This window comes from Eutrema salsugineum, unplaced genomic scaffold, assembly GCF_000478725.1.
Source record: "Eutrema salsugineum unplaced genomic scaffold, Eutsalg1_0 scaffold_9, whole genome shotgun sequence".
In the NCBI taxonomy this organism is placed as follows: Eukaryota; Viridiplantae; Streptophyta; class Magnoliopsida; order Brassicales; family Brassicaceae; genus Eutrema; species Eutrema salsugineum.
The window spans coordinates 3,361,211-3,378,239 of NW_006256342.1; the positions used below are offsets into that span (position 1 = coordinate 3,361,211).

A 17,029-nucleotide genomic window follows, 5' to 3' on the forward strand; every position below is an offset into this window, starting at 1 on the left:
AAGTTTATGAGAGACAACAAGACAAGTTTACTTATAGGGTGTTTTGTCCTTCTTCGAATAGATAAAGGTTTCTTTACTTAAAAAGGAAATACAGTATGTCGAAATAAAAGCAAAAACTAATATATATATATATATGTGTTGAAAAGAAGAAAAAAAAAATAGCGAGTCTAAAATAAAGGAAATAGAAACAACCGACTTGATCTAAATATGTTTAGCATACGAAAATACTTCTTTTTTTTTTTTTTTGTGTGGAATCCGCTATTTTCGGTTTTTATTAATTTATTTTTATTAATTACAAGCTCCAATGTAGCTAGATTCTGTTATCTTGTGTACCCAACCAAGAAAAGCCCAGCCCAAAAAGGTCCAGATAAATTTTTTTTTTTTTTTACATAAGGTGGATCTCGAAAGGTTATTTATACAAGTTTGTTTGCTGCTCTCAACTCTTCCCGGCAAAATAAACCGTCGCTAGCTGTTTTCGTCTTCTCCATGCCCGACAAAGCTAGTTTATTGGGTAAGAGAAAGCCGGAAGATGATTTGGTGAACGAACCGATTCTGAGGAAACACAAGGAAATATCCGAGGAGAAGGAGACAACGAAAGGATTTGCTGAGCAGAACAAAGGAAGGGTTGAGTTGTTGGAGACAAAGTCTGATCACGCTAATTTAAGCTCGGTGAAGGTAGAAATTTTGAAAATTTAAATATTCTACTTTTAGAGATATTTTGCATATATTGTACAAGTTTATGAAACAGTTGAGGAGACACAAGGAAATATCCGAGGAGAAGGAGACAACGAAAGGATTTGCTGAGCAGAACAAAGGAAAGGTCGAGTTGTTGCAGACAAAGTCTGATCAGGCTAATTTAAGCTCAGTGAAGGTAGAAATTTTGAAAATTTAAATATTCTACTGTTAGATATTTTGCATATATTGTACAAGTTTATGAAACAGTTGAATGACTTGCCGATTTTTTTAAAGGTACCTCTTTTTTTTTTTTTATCATCTTCTGGCTCTTAAGAAACGCTTAGCATTTAATAACACAACTTTTGCCACAAATTCGAAAGATGTCTTATTCTGGGGATGAATCTACTTTCTGTTGTTTTGCAATTGAAGTCCTTTTTCTCCTTAAGAGTCGTGCTAACACACTTGGCTGTTGAATTCAGGAAGTTTCCGTGATAAAAAAGACACTCTCTGTTGCCAATCTCTCTCCCCAAACTGAAATATCAGATCTGTAAGTAGCTATAGCACCTTAAATTTCCACTTTGGTTCTCGGAGCAAAAGGCTGATGTTTTGTCCTTCCATTTTTACAGCATCGATTTCTTCAAAGATGTTGGAGAAGTTGTTCGTGTTCGACTTACTGTAAGCCGCGAGTGGATTCATAAATGCTGTGGCTTTGTTGAGTTTGCTTCTGCTAACGAAGCAAAGAAGGTGAGTGATAGTTTATAATAATGATGATGAAATAAGTATTTTTAAGAAATCATTTGAAAAGTGTTGTATACTTATGATGAAAAATATACAACTAGTTAATGAAAGTAGGATTGCTGATTTAACTCTTTTATACTGTAGGCTCTGCAAGAGAAGAATGGTGAATACTTGCACGATCATAAGATTCTTCTTAAGGGTGTGTCTAATAGGGCTGCAAACACTCCACCCAAGTAAATTGATTTCTTTTATGGATATTTGTTATTGTAACACTTGGTTGTAACTTATTGCAAGAGTTTTGATGCCATATACAGAAGATTAACGCTATTATTATTATTTTTTTTTTGTTATTATTTAGGTTTATCATAGATCACAAGGTTTGGTAAGGGATTTCACTATTTGCCTCTAGAGTTTGTTATTAAGATTATGACGTGGTGAAGTTTTTGGTATACATGGAGAGATCACAAGGGTTTTTTCGATATATTTCAGGAACGAAGACTACCTTCAACGAGAAAGCCTTCCGATCCTTCCTACTAAAGAAGATGAGACACCTCCTGATTTTGTTGAGGTACCTCTGCTTATTATCTTCAAAATGACTTATTTTTTTAGGGATGAATCTTCATGAGATGAGACTACATTTTGTTGTTATGCAAATTTAAGTCTTTTTCTCCTTATAGTTGTGCTAATACACTTGGCTATTAAATTCAGGATGTACTCTTTGTTGCCAATCTTTCTCCCCAAACAAATAGAATAATACATATGTAAGTAGCATCTTAAATTTCCACTTTCGTTCTCGGAGCAAGTTTTTCATGACTGATATTCTATCATCCTCTTTTACAGCATCGATTTCTTCAAAGATGTTGGAAGAGTTGTTGGTGTTCGACTTGTTGTAGACGGCAAAGGCAAGCATGTGGGCTATGGCTTTGTTGAGTTTGCTTCTGCTTACGAAGCAAAGAGGGTGAGAGTAGTTTTGTAGTAATGATGAAAAAAGTACTAAAGTAATTTGAATTGTAGTGTATACCTATGATGAAAACTATACAAGTAGATAGCAGATCAAATCTTTTATACTGTAGGCACTGGAAGAGAAGAATGGTGAATATTTGCACGATCACAGGATCTTGTTGATGAAAGGACTTGACGAAACTCCCGATTCTCTTGAGGTGCATGTTCTTATTATTATCTTGAAAACATGTTAGACTTAGAAGAAACGCTTAGCCTTTAATAACAGAACTGGCTCCACAACGTCGAAAGATGACTTATTCTGCGGATGAATCTAATAGATGAGGCTGCTTTTGTTGTTATGAAAATTAAGTCCTTTTATCCTGAGAATCGTGCTAACACACTTGGTTGTTAAATTCAGGCAGCTTCCGTAAGAAATAAGACGCTCTTTGTTGTTGATCGCTCTCACCAAACTGTAATATCAGATATGTAAGTAGCACCTTTAATTTCCTCTCTTTCTTGGATCAAGTTTTTCATGACTAAATCTTTAATCCTCCGTTTTTACAGCATCGATTTCTTCAAAGATGTTGGAGAAGTTGTTCATGTTCGACTTATTGTAGACAGCAAGGGCAAGCAAGTGGGCTATGGCTTTGTTGAGTTTGCTTCTGCTGACGAAGCAAAGGAGGTGAGAGTTGTTTATAGTAATGATGAAAAAAGTATTTTAGTATACTTATGATGAAAATTATACAAGTTGTATTTCATAATGTAGGCGCTGGAAAAGAAGAACGGTGAATGTTTGGACGATCGCAAGATTATTCTTCGTGTTGTTGAGACAGCTCCATACCCTCGACAACCCAAGTAAATTGATTTTTGTTTCTGTAACACTGTTTGTAACTTATTGCTAGAGTTTTGATGCCAGTACTGAAGATTAACGCTATTGTTTTCTGTTCATTAGGTATTGCATCGATCACAAGGTTTGGTAAGGGATTTAACTATTTGCTTCCTTGAGTTTGTTATCAAGAGTACATTGGGTGAAGTTTTTGGTATACATTGAGAGATTACAAGGTTTTTTGTTGATATATTCCAGGTACGAAGACTACCTTCAACGAGAAAGGCTTCTGATAAAAGAAGATGCAGCAGTGGAAGGACTTGATGAAACTCCAGATTTTGTTGAGGTAATGTTATCTTCAAAATATGTCAGGCTCAGAAGAAGCGTTTGGCGTTTACTAACACAACTGTTGCCACAAAAGTCGAAAGATGAATTATTCGGAGGATGAGTCTACCTTTTGTTGTTGTGCAGTTTTGAGTCGCTTTCTCCTTAGAGTAGTGCTAACACACTTGGCTGTTAAATTCAGGAAGTTGCCGTAAGAAAAAAGACGCTCTTTGTAGACAATCTCGCTTACAACATTAGAATATCACAGATGTAAGTAGCACCTTTTAATATCCTCTTTCGTTCTTGGAGCAAGTTTTTCATGACTAATATATTTTATCCTCCATCCTAACAGCATCAGTTACTTCAAAGATGTTGGAGAAGTTGTTCGTATTCGACTTATTGTAGACCACATGGGTGAGCATGTGGGCTGTTGCTTTGTTGAGTTTGCTTCTGCTAACGAAGCATTGAAGGTGAGAGAGAGTATTGAAGTAGTCATATGAAAAGTGGTGTATACTTATAATGAAAAACATACAAGTAGTTACATATATAAAAGTAGGATTGCTGAGTAAATATTTTATCCTGTAGGTGCTGAAGGAGAAAAATAGTCGTACGTTGATTCTTGACAAGGCTGAGATAGCTCCATATCCTTTCCGACCCAAGTAAATTGATTTTCCATTATGGAGATTTGTTTCTTTAATTTATTGCTATAGTTTTTTTGGATGTCATAACAGAAGATTATTTTTGTTAAATTTAGGTACAACCTTGCAGAGAAGCTTTGGTAAGGGGTTTAACTATTTAACTGTTGAGTTTTGTTATCAAGAAGAGCACATTGGGTGTAAGTTTTTGGTAATACATGGAGAGATTACATGACAAAGTGTTTTTTTTTTTAATATATATTCCAGGTACGAAGACAACCTTCGACGATTTAGCCTTGATTTGGAGACCAAACCGGAACCGAAGAAACTCAGTGAAAAACCTCTTTGGTGCGGAGAGAAGAAAATATTTTCTGCCGACGACTGATAGTATAGACGATGAAGCTTTTCTGGTGTTTTTAACTTAAAAGTTTATAAGTTTTTATTACCAGTAAAATATTTTCCTGTAATGTAAGATTTCTTCACCACCTTAGATGCTGCTGCTCTGGTTAATCAATGATAGCATCACGAAAAAATTAAAACACTTGTGATCTCCTTATGTTTCTTTGGAATCGATTGGTCTCCAAATCATTACTCGACTTTCGCTTAGCCAATAAAATTAGCTTTGCCGGGAAGATGAAAACAGAGCGACGGACGCTTAATTTTTGCCGGGAAGAGTTGAGAGCGCAGCAACATAATAAAGTTACATAAATATAACTTTTTTTTACCAAGTTAAGATAAACAGTTATCTGCTTCTACGATCCATTCATTAGCTATGCTACAAAAATTGAACAGAAAAATTCAGACAAACTCAAAAGAGATCAGTTCATAGTAACAAAAAGAAAAAGAAAAAACAGAACAAGGTTCTTGAATCTCTCTCTTGATGTGAATGTTTCAGAGGCGGTGTTGGTGAATGGTGAAACTTCTTTTCGGAGTTGTCTACAATTTACAAGCATATTTAAACACGGAAATTGACAGACATTTCTTCGTATGCACGTGTATCTCGCTAGAGTCGTATAGATTTTAAATAGATACTAGTAACTCAGACAAGATACTACAGTATGGAGCTCACGTGACCAACAAACAAAAATCAACATGGAGCATCAATTTCTTGTTTTTTTTTTCATATTACTAATACTAGAAAATACTCTGCTCAAATAACTAGACATTGCTCTGCTTTTACTCAACAACCTTCACCAGGTTGTGCCCCTGTCCGTGTGTTTGCGTTTCCATGAAACGTGTGCTTCATTAGTTTAGGCTATCGATGAAGAAGACACCAATTATTGGTGAGACAGACCTAAAAGAGTTATGTTCACACTTGAAATGTTTAAAAATCATACATCATGACAACATAACTAACATTCCTTTTATTGGACTCATTATTTACATTTTCGAATACAAACACTGAATTATACATCTTCAAGTAAGTAATAATCTAAAGTAAAACCAACTTAACATTAAAGCGGAGTATATTCTGAAACCAAAGAAAAGAAAAAATACTACTAGTAATCTTCTTGAGTCATTTACTATTCATCACTTCTGTGGTTCTACTATTATTGTTTTTTCTCTTTGGTCCAAAGAAAGGTGATTAGCTTTTGATTTTGGTCCCTAGGAGATGAGTACACCCATTACCCACGTGTCCAAATTCTCATAGATCAATAAAGGCCTCAAAGCCCAAAAACATTTGAAAAAAAAAAACAAAAAAAAGGTTCGCTAGCAATTATTATGTTTTGGTTGTTCCAAAGATAGATGAGAATGACTACTATGCTTGACTTGCACTAAAGCTTTCTTTCATTGCAAAAAGGTTAGGTACTTGATCCAGAACCTAACCTAAGATTTTAGTATAATACAATCCTTATTCTTAACTCATTTTACATGCTTACATTTTCCTTAAACCAAAAATGGTTGTAATAAGTCTATTATATAACTTGTAGATAGAAAATGAAGTTTTATGCCCCTGGTAAAAATTTGTTGTATATTTACTTCAAAGAGCATGTGAACCACGAGCTTTAGGGGGCGCGTGAGAGATGAAAATCTAGAGGGGCGGCTAAAAACTAACGAGTAAAAGACTTAAGAGCATTTAAGGACGGTTCATAAATTTAAAAGTTTTCATTATCTAGAAACGACAACACACTTTGGACAAAAAGCTAAAATAACAAATTAGCATTTTAAAAGCTTCACAAAAACTAAAGATATGAACAAAGCTAACGTGGCCAAGATAGCTAATACTTTTTTGGCCTCATTATTAGTAGATTAGATTAGATTGATTAGGAAGACATCATACAGCCAAAAAACTTAGTTATATTCGAAATATAAGATGGGGGAAAAGTTAATACAGGGGAGGGCCTTACATAACAATACATTATTTCCAAAAGTGATAAAATAATAAAGGGATACTGCTAAAACGAATTTGCTGAGGTAACAATCGTTAATTTAGAAGATGCAAAAATAAATCTTTAATTGTACGTTTATATTTCCAGAATGACATTATCAAAAGAGTTTAGACAAATACCCCTAGAATTAAATTTCATTAAATTATCACTTTGGCTTATTTAAAGAATTTAGGAATCTGAAATTATAAAATGAAAAGAAAAAAAATTATAAAAAAGTGGGAAAGGCAGAGAGCCAGAGAGAGTCTTATTCTGTGTTTTGGGTAAAGTGAATAAATAAATTAAGCTAATAAATGAATAATTAAAGCACTTAAGACAATAATTAACCAGAAGGTCCAGGTGGTAGTGGTGCTCATGGCGATGGTGGTTTCCCAGCAAAGGTGAGAGAAAGACGAAGAAGCAGAAGAAAACATCATACCAGTCCAATACGATTACACACTCTGATTCACTGAGAGAGACAGTTCACTTTGTTTTCTAAATACAAGGAGACATGCAAGACTAATCTGTGTCCTTGTTCATCGTCATTTCATCGAATACTCCAAAGGTTCTTCTTTTCTATCTCTCTCCTTCTGCATCTGTAGTCTGTGTCCGAAAGATCTGATTCTAAATCTCTGTGTCAAAATTTCGCTCTTTTCTTTGTTCCTTTTTTTGGTGTATCTGTCTTGTGGCGTGCGATTAAATGTTTTACTGATTTGAAAAATCTGCAAAATTTTCCTCTCAAGTCAACGACTTTTTGCCAAAAGTGATGACGGGCACAATTTTTTTGTTTTTAATCTTGGTCGGAAGATTTCTAATTTCGGCCAATCGTCACGATCTCTGCATCGTTTGGTTTACCCAAGTTAGTACTGATCCTTGTATCGAATCAGGGTGCGTTTAGATATGAATTTTGTATGTAATATTATAAAATCACACAAATTTAGAAACTTTCAACCTCTTTATTTCTATATCTATAAGTTTTTTCACCCTTTCTTGTATTTGTGTTATCCCTTTTTTGGATCTTCTTTTGTATCAGTTATCATCTTGTCCAAAATCTGAATCTTTGAATCAACCCTGTTGAATGATATAGGTTGTTAGAACGCTATGCATCAGATAAATAAGAAAGATTCCACTTTGCCATACCTTAATACTAGCATCTCATGGGGAGTAGTTCCAACTGAAACCCTGAGCTTGAAGGTGGATGCTAGGCCTGAACATATACAAACCACGAAGCAAATCAGTTTTCAGGACCAGGATTCATCTTCAACTCAGTCCACTGGTCAATCCTATACCGAAGTTGCAAGTAGTGAAGATGATAACCCTTCTAGACAAATCTCGTTTTCAGCAAAACCAGGTCAGTTTCAAAGACTACTGAGTTCTACTCAACTCTTATTGGATGTCTTCCTATGGCTCTATGTTAAAAGACTTTTTGATTGATATGTTCAATTCTCATGTTACTAATTTAGAAGAGAAGCCATCCTTTTGCCATAAAAGTGGTTATCCTTTCTCTTATTTCTTTAGATGTTTGTCTAGGATCTGAAGACACTCAGCGGAAGGGATTTGCAACTATTCCTAAATCAGGCTCGATGACAGGAGTTTCGAATATTCACTTTGCTCCTACGCAGGTATTTGTAACTCTTTTCAGTGTAAGATGAAAAGCAAACTTCTGATGGTGCAGTGATATCTTGTAACATACATGGTGCAGGCTAATTTTTCCTTTCACTATGCTGATCCACATTTTGGTGGTTTATTAGCTGCAACGTATCTACCACAGGCACCGGTAAGTATTCTTGCATTTGTTTTGTTAATGCTATGAAGCAGCTCCATTATGCCTTGCAAAGAATTATCTTTTCAGTTTTATTCCTCCATGAGATCCTCAAATTTCTTAATATCTCTCGCAGACATGCCATCCCCAAATGGTGGGTATGATTCCTGGTCGGGTTCCTCTACCAGTGGAGCTCACGGAAGCTGAACCAGTCTTTGTCAATGCGAAGCAATACCACGCAATTATGAGGAGGAGGCAGCAACGTGCCAAGCTCGAGGCTCAAAACAAACTAATCAAATCCCGTAAAGTATATATATTTCTTCACCTTATGTTCCATCTTAAACAAAAATATCTACTTAGACTTGTTTTACTCATATCTGTCTTTTCTTATTACAACAGCCGTATCTTCATGAATCTCGACATGTTCATGCTCTCAAAAGGCCAAGAGGATCTGGTGGAAGATTCCTAAACACCAAAAAGCTTCTTCAAGAATCCGAACAGGCTGCTGCTAGAGAACAAGAACATGGCAAGTCGGTCCAACGGGAAAACAAAAAGGCAAACATGTCTAGATTTGAAGCTCATATGCTGCAGAACAACAAAGACCGTGGTTCAACCACTTCTGGCTCAGACATAACATCTGTTTCAGATGGTGCTGATATCTTCGGGCATGCAGATTTCCAGTTTTCAGGTTTTCCAACTCAGACGAACCGAGCCATGCTTGTTCATGGTCAATCTAATGACATGCATGGAGGTGGAGACATGCACCATTTCTCTGTCCATATCTGAGACATAGGGATCTTGGTGCTGTTGTATGTTCCCACCAAAAAAGGGGAAGTCATCCTTGGCTACTAGTTCTTTTGCTTGTTGTTAGTGTTGTAATTTAACGTTATGCTTGTGTTAGACATCAATTTGAAACACTTCTGCTTGTCTGTTATCTTCTGTCACCATGAATCGTTTGTGTAAACGAATGATTTGATCGTTCTAAACTTCTAATAAGCTTTTATTTCCAATTTCTGTTTTTTTTTTGTTTTTTTTTTCTTCATTTGAGCTAGTAATGAATAAAGTCTTCGGATTCTGTTTGAATATGTTGAAGAAAAACACAGATTCTTCTCCCACTCCGTTGATTTGTGTGAAGAGACACATTTGGATTCTGTAAAATATTTTACAATTTAGTTGACAATGTTTTAGAAATATTTAATGAAGAATCCGGTACATATATATAAGATTATTTCTTATTCTGGATACACTTCCTAGAATTAAGAAAAGAGGTTGAAAGATTCTACTTTGAGTATCATTTATCTGTCTCAGAAGATATTTTTATACACTTAAAGATACTGAAAAATATTACCATTTCTTCGACACGTTCATGAACATTTTTTCAAAATATCAAAGCCGTCTCTAAATTATTTCCTAGTTAAGAAAGAATAAATTATTTTGATAAGGTAAGAAGAAACGTAAGATTTTGCTCCAAAATACGTTGACTTATGTAACAGATACACACTTGTGTTCCTGAAATACTAACATCGATCATAATTTACTTATAATTAAAAAATGCCAGCATTTTGAAATATATAAAAGTCACAATCAATCTCTGTGAAGTGATTCATGAATTACTAATTATAACATGTTGCCAAATCGAAACCTGTCGTGTGTCTTTATTGATGTAAGAGTATGATAATTGCAACTGGAAGTCTTACAAGCCATCCTTTTACAATAGACATTGAATCTATCATACCGGTTGACTAGCACGGTTGTGGCGAACCGAACCGATTAAGCAAATGAGGAAATAACATTTCTTTATTTAGAAACAGCTGAATTTAACACATTCCTTACATATTACTGGAAACTAAAGAAAAAACAGACCAGCTAGACAAAGAACAAGAAGTAAGAAAATGAAAACATTCCCCATCAAAGATATTTCTGTGGTTTTTTTTTTTTTCAGTTGTTATCACACTATGATTTAGAGCAAAACCCGTCATGGTTCTTAGCTGAGAGCCGTTTCAAGAACTCGTAGGTAGTGATCATAGTCGTTGCAGACATGGACATTGAAGCACATCTTGGTCCCAATCCTCTGTAACAAGCCGTCCATCCACCTTCCCTAACCAAGTTCCTCACGGTCTGTCCAATACTCGGTCCACGCTTCCCGTTGTTGCTACTATCTTCCCCATCAAGAACCTGCAATCTCGTCTTGATTGTGTCGAGTGGCATTGTAATCAAAGCAGAAACACTCCCAGCAATCGCTGCACTAACTCCTTGAACAGCCATTATCGTTTTGGAGTCTGGTTTAAAACTATTGTTCCCACTCTCTTCATCTTTCTTACAAACATAACACCCAATTCCACCCCAAACCATACGCTGTGCAACAGAGTAAGACGCCCACCAAACCGCGTTAGACGGTGCATAAGTCAGAATCGATATACCAAACCCTCTGTATAAACCCTTTGGCCCATCAGCAAGAACGATCTTCCTAAACGCATCGAACCCGTTAACATAATTACACCTCGACGCATTAACAAGACCGCTGCTTCCTTGAACCATAAGCCTTTGGCTCACAACATCAACAGGTGTCCAAACAAGCTGAGCAGCCATGGCAGCACTCAATCCCCCAACAGCATTAGCAAAGGCAGATGCTTTAGCATCAGTGAAACCTAAGCTAACAGCAGCAGAGCCTACGTTACTCTTGGTAACTTCCAAAGCCGTCATGTACAAGGCACGAGCAGGGATTGTTCCCATCAAAGAGGTTCCAAATCCTCTGTATAATCCCCTTAGACCTTCGTGTCTCACAAGAGTGAAAGCACCTCTGATACATGAGCCTTGAGAATGGCACACTTGTTGCCGAGTTTTCATCAACACCGCTGGATAAAGAGCTCCAGATACCCCTGAAAACAAAGCGGCGCCTAAAACGAAAAACTTTGATTTATCAAGCATCTCCCAATTGATATCAGCCGGAATATGAATCTCTTGTGCCGATTCTTCCTCGGCCGCACTCAGATTCATCTTCGCCACTTTTTTTTTAATCCTAAACCCAGAAAAAAAACGACGAAGAACAAGAGAAAAAACCAAGGAACAAAAAAGGTTCCCTGAGAAAACTTGTGTGTTTCAGTGCTCGAGTCACAATCTCTCTATCTGTACAAACTCTTTCCTAAACAAACGTAGCAAATTTCTATTTACAACCTGAGACTGTAACTCACCCCCAGGATTAGAAAGACTCAAAATTTCTAAAAAAGGAAAGAAAAAAAAAATCAGATTCGCCGGAGAACGGAAACGGAAAGAAGATTCAGAAGAAAGATATCAAACCAAGAGACGACGGCATTTTTTACGCCTGTGGAACCACGTCTTGGATCCAGAACGATCACCAAAACCATGCGGATCTAACAACATCTCTCAACGACGATTCCAAAACAGAACCGATGAATCGAGCTTCCCGAAGAAACGATCATCCTAGAAAAATCTCACCGCGAAACCCGTTTCCTTGGCCGGAGATGATTTCCAATAAGCTCCAATACGAGACTGATGTCAAAAATAAAAACTCAGAGAGAAAAGAAGGAAGAGAAAATAGAGTAATCGCAATAGAGCACGAAAATGAGACCTTTATAACAGTTATACTGTTATCGAGCAAGACTAGGGTTCCGGTTTTTTTTTCCCTAAATAAACGAAATTGAGATTCCGGTTCGTCTTATATAACCGGATTGTACTTTCGGGTTCGACTAACCAATTTCTCTTTTTAACAAAACGCCATGTACAGTAGTATAGTTTTCACAAATCCTCGGAAAACCATTAGGTTTTTGATTCAATAATAGTATATCAGACTTTTTATTATACTATTATATAATGTTTCCTTATGCAACTTGGGACACATAAAATGATCACGATGTTCAATTTCTTTCTTTTACTAAATCTTAGATTTTGATCGAGTATTAATTGTTTAAGGAAATAAGAAAGATCCTGCAGAAAATCAGAAGCTGGCAGGTGACACGTGTCAATCGCGACAAAGGATAAAGAAAAATTAAAATTGAGAAATTGGTTCTACTGCTGCAAGATGGAGCTGGACAAGATCGACGGCAAAGACAGAAACAAGCCAAAGATTAGTCATCACAAGGAACGGCTAAGATCTTGGAGAGAGAAAATGGATCCGTTTTTTGTGATATGGATAAGATGACGTGGTGTCCATATCCTTGGGACGTTTGGAAAGAAAGGAAAGAGCAGAAGTCAGTGTGTAAGAGGCACGTGATGTCTCAGACAAAATCACGTGACCTCTTGTGCACGATACTTTCTACAGTTCCACCATCACTCACTCGATCGAGCCTTTTCTATATTTTTGATAAAAAAAATGAGAATTTATAGATTTTATCATTTCATTGAGATGCTAAATTTCATGAACAGTGAGTGGTCCTTGTACAAGAAGAAACCACCAAACACCAACATAAATCAATTTTCTATCGTTTGTATCATTCAGTGACATTACTTGAGTAATATTTATTGTATGAGTTTCAAAGGAAATTTAGTACTACTGTATTTAGAAATATCCATGGGCCATTACCCAAGCAAACCTGCATCAACAACATTTATGCATCGTTAATCATTCTCTTCAACAGATTAGATGTTAAAAGTTAGTGGACACACTGATCCGGAGCTAAGGAATTTTTCCTCACATTATGTTTACACAAATCTTTTTGACTAATCCAGCATGTGATTAATTCCAAATTTCCAAATTGTGATGGGCTTGACCAACCATGGTCCGTCCTAACAATGTTGGTTCTATATGGACATTTTAGCCCACCACTTCCGGTCCACTTTTGTTGGTTCAAAACGCTTTCCATGTGTAGTGTAAAGATTCGAATTTGATGTTGTTAAAAGATTCGAAATCCAACCCTAAACCCAAAAGGTACTAGCGAAAGAGCCTCTATATATGAAGCAAGCTCGAGTTCGAATTTGGCTAGGGTTTGATGCCAATCTTGCTCATTACATATAATTCCCACATGCAGAGTCGCCTCTGGCTAAAGCGGATAAAATCTTATTTTACACATGTATTGTTTGAGTTGTTAAGAGATTCGAAATCCAACACAACCGAAGATCAAACCATGGACGGAAGGGAAAAACATGACATTGTATTCCTGCTCCTTGAATCTGACCAGGGACACAAGAACATGGTCTGAAAAAATTTGAGCTATGGATGATTGAGTACCTTAACTTCTACTCTTCTCTTTCTTCTTTTTCTTCTTTTCTTTGGTTTCTTGTGTTCATTTATCTAAAATCCTTTAGTCTCATCTAAGAGCATGTCCATTGGTGAACCCCTCTTAATTTTTTTTGTCTTTTTTTTTAGTTTGAAAATTAAAAAAAAACCTTCGCCCAATGACATCTTGCCACCTAGATGAACTTGAGTTCATCAGGGTTGTCCTGATGAGCCGATCCTTCCCATAAAAGCATTATTTCTTTTTTTTAATCAAAACTGCCTATGAACTCGAGCCGAACTCTTTCTCCAACCCCAATGGATATGCTCTAAGTACTAAAATTTTTAGGTTGGTACTTTGTCATTGCTCATTCATTTACTGTATCTTTCCGTATCAAAGATTTTGTGGAGAGAGAAAGGGAAGATGAATCCATAAAGTCGGAAAAGCGGTCCTCACTATTTATAATTATCAAATACGGAGTACAAATATTATTTTGATTTCTCAAATTTATTTTTATTTTTTGCATATACAGTTATACACAACTCACAATGTGCAGTCTTAAATTTGGACTCATGTCATAATAGGCCGCAGCATTAGTAGACACACTTAGCTCTTAGCTATAAGCTCCGATCACTCGTTTATTTATTAAGAAAAAACCACAAAAATCCGCTATTCATTATATTATCAACATTTTTACTTAGGAATGTGAGAATTTTTAGACGGGGAAAAACGAATTTACGCCAACTAATTATTCATTTCAATTTTTTTTATTCATCTCATAAAAACACTATTTAATTTACTCATAGTATTCAATAAAGAATTAAAATGGATGAATCATCCGCACCATAGTTTCACACTAATGTATCTCTGATCAGTATGTAACTGTATATACATCCTCTTAGAAATTCCTAAACGACTAAAATTCATGAATCACTCATACATAATTCATGAATGTTAGGCATTCATTTGTCCTTACAACTACTACTACCAGAAGATAATCTTAGACCATCTGTAATGGTGGTTTTAAGGAGGTTTATAATTGAGGTTCATAGGTTTTTGGGAATTAAAATAAATCAGGAAAGCCCATTTTTCTTAAAGTCGGGTCTTAAATTGCAGCTTGTGGACTCGGTTTTGGGAGAGGTTCACGGGTGAGGTGGCGCAATCTCATTGGTTGAACTTTTGGAAATGTTTTTTGTCGCGTCATTCTCACACTTAGAGAAATTTCTCAACTTCTCTCAATTTTCTTCGACAAACTCTCACCATCTCTTCGCATCTCCTCCGACGGAAATCGTTCACCGTTAATCGGAGCCGATTTTGTCATCGGTTCTCTTTTCTGTCTTCAACTCTCTTTCTCTTCGGTTCTCGGTTCGAATGAACCCTGTTTCACCTCTCTATCTCTTCGGTTTTTGTCTGGGTATCTCCTCTGTCTTCATCACTTCAGTGAATGATCAGGAGTTTGACTCGGAATCGACGATTTTGCTTTCAAAAGGTATGTAATCGGCAACTCTTCGTTTCTATAGATCGTTGATTGTGGGGAATATGATTGAAATTAGCGTTTTCAAAATTGGGGGAAATTTAGGGTTTTCGAAATTTGGGGAAATATTAGGATTTGTGTTGCGATAATCAATTGATTGAGATGTTTAGCGTATTTAAGCTTGATTACCTTGTTTAAGCTTCGCAAATCTGGTTCGATTAAGCTTATGTTATTCGATTATGTTATGTTATTTACGTTGGGAATTTTATTTAAGATTGTTTGGTTTTCTTGAATGATCATTTGTTTACATGGTTGCGGATCATAGGACTGAGATAATAAGATTGTTTAAGATTATATAGTGAGATCATAAGATTGTTTAAGATTGTTTTCTAAGCTTATTATGTTGTGGATCATAATATTACATGCTTGCTTTATTGTTTTGGTAACCCTTTGGATTTCTTTTGCGAGGTGATATGGTGAGAGATCGATAGTCTGCATTTAATGGGAATGGAGTTGGCGTTGAGAGGCTTTGAAGCAGGTTAGTTTGGTTTGAATTCTAACTAGAACCTAGTTTGCATTTAGTTTAGTTTGCATTTACTTTAGTATGTTATACCGTTTGCTTTACATGGTTTAAATGTTATTTGCAGAAAGAATGTACTTCAATGCCGATTCCTTTCATCAAAGAATACCACAACCATTCATCAATGCATCAAGGTTAGTCAACTTCTTAACTCTTTGCGTGTTAGGTTGGGTTTAGGGTTTAATGTTTGTTAGCTGGAAAGATTTGGTAGGTTTAGGGTTTAAAATCAGAATGGGCTTTGTTATCAATGCTTGGTAGGTTTTGTAGTTAAAGCTAATGTGATAAATGCTCTTCATTGATTGTTAAAAAACCCTTTAACCAACACTTAAATAATGGTCTCACATCAACTTAAAACTTTCACACATCTTCTTTTCTCAAAACTTAAACTTACTAAAAACTTCCGCCATTCTTAACCTTTTCAAACACCTTCTTTCTATACCCTCAAAATGGATTCTCCTAATCTATTTACGACCTCTCAGGGGTTTGTAAATTTACTAACTAGCCAACAAGAAATCACATATAGCTTTCCCCAAACTATCGACCTTGGATCATCTGAACTACCTCAGTTTAGTAGCCAAAGCTCAGATGATCCAAGTGTACCTGTTGAAGACCGAAGGCAAAGAAGGCCATGGACGGCGAAGGAGGATGTTGTGCTCATTTCAGCCTGGTTGAACACTAGCAAAGACCCTGTGGTCGGAAATGAGCAGAAGTTGGAGGCTTTTTGGAAGAGGATCCAAAAATACTTCAACTCTACCCTTGAACTCAGTGGTCCAGAAGCAAGAACGGCTAGTCAGTGCAAACAAAGGTGGGGGAGGCTGAACGATCAGGTGTGCAAGTTTGTCGGTTGTTTTGAAGCCGCCGTGAAGGATAAGAGAAGTGGGCAAAATGATAATGATGTGCTGAAGGCAGCACACGAGATTTTCTTTAACGACTACCAAGCAAAGTTCACTCTAGAGCACGCATGGAGAGAGTTGCGTTTTGACCAAAAATGGTGCTCAAAGGGATCAAGGAAACGAAGAAAGACGGATGAGTCAGCAAGCAGCCAAGAGGAAGTCGTGCTTGAGGATGATTCAGAGCCACGTCCGATTGGAGTTAAGGCTGCAAAATCTAAGAAGAGTGGATCAAAGCTCAAAGCTGAGGTTCAAGCTGATAAAACTCTTAAGCATCTACAGATTGTGTGGGAAATCAAGCAAAGTGATATGGAAATGAAGCAACGTGATTTGGAATTGCAAGACAAGCTGTCAAGCAAGAAGCTGCTTGAAAAGCTACTTACTAAACCCGAGCCATTGACTGAAACCGAAATGAAACTTAAGGACAAGCTAATCAATGATCTGTTGTAATAGTTACTTTATGTAACAAGTACTTTCTGTTTAGGTTTTTCTTTATGTGTTTAAGTTTAAGTTGGTGTGTTTAAGAACTCGGTTCTGTATGACAATGGTTTAAATTTAAGCTTTCTTGTGTTAATGCATTGTGTTTTGGTCTTTTATTTATGTGTGACAGATGAATTTGATGGGACATATTCTACAAACATGCCTA

General features: G+C 36.3%; 4 protein-coding genes across 5 annotated transcripts; 3 read left to right on the forward strand and 1 right to left on the reverse strand.

Annotated features, from left to right (window-relative positions):
- The first annotated feature begins 486 nt into the window (after positions 1–486).
- LOC18009143 (nucleolin) lies at positions 487–4,525 on the forward strand. The gene is made up of 19 exons (XM_024150164.1): positions 487–675; positions 1,155–1,222; positions 1,302–1,419; positions 1,558–1,646; positions 1,772–1,795; positions 1,903–1,981; positions 2,122–2,174; positions 2,254–2,371; positions 2,487–2,573; positions 2,774–2,841; positions 2,920–3,037; positions 3,122–3,210; positions 3,308–3,331; positions 3,440–3,527; positions 3,708–3,775; positions 3,858–3,975; positions 4,091–4,164; positions 4,260–4,283; positions 4,408–4,525. The coding sequence occupies exons 1-19, from the start codon at positions 487–489 to the stop codon at positions 4,523–4,525; spliced, it is 1,614 nt and encodes a 537-aa protein (XP_024005932.1).
- A 2,230-nt stretch (positions 4,526–6,755) lies between these two features.
- LOC18009342 (nuclear transcription factor Y subunit A-3) lies at positions 6,756–9,278 on the forward strand. Of its 2 annotated transcripts, none has more exons than XM_006390552.2 (6): positions 6,756–7,071; positions 7,594–7,857; positions 8,046–8,128; positions 8,209–8,283; positions 8,405–8,575; positions 8,668–9,278. In XM_006390552.2, the coding sequence occupies exons 2-6, from the start codon at positions 7,608–7,610 to the stop codon at positions 9,052–9,054; spliced, it is 966 nt and encodes a 321-aa protein (XP_006390614.1). In that variant the 5' UTR covers positions 6,756–7,071; positions 7,594–7,607; the 3' UTR covers positions 9,055–9,278. The 2 variants fall into 2 exon arrangements, with proteins under 2 accessions (XP_006390614.1, XP_006390615.1); XM_006390553.2 differs by having other exon boundaries at positions 6,759–7,071; positions 8,037–8,128.
- A 771-nt stretch (positions 9,279–10,049) lies between these two features.
- On the reverse strand, positions 10,050–11,837 carry LOC18009345 (solute carrier family 25 member 44). Its single transcript, XM_006390554.2, has one exon. The coding sequence runs from the start codon at positions 11,263–11,265 to the stop codon at positions 10,222–10,224; it is 1,044 nt and encodes a 347-aa protein (XP_006390616.1). The 5' UTR covers positions 11,266–11,837; the 3' UTR covers positions 10,050–10,221.
- Positions 11,838–15,939: 4,102 nt separating this feature from the next.
- On the forward strand, positions 15,940–16,833 carry LOC112082771 (glutathione S-transferase T3-like). The gene has a single exon (XM_024150172.1). The coding sequence runs from the start codon at positions 15,940–15,942 to the stop codon at positions 16,831–16,833; it is 894 nt and encodes a 297-aa protein (XP_024005940.1).
- Positions 16,834–17,029: the final 196 nt, after the last annotated feature.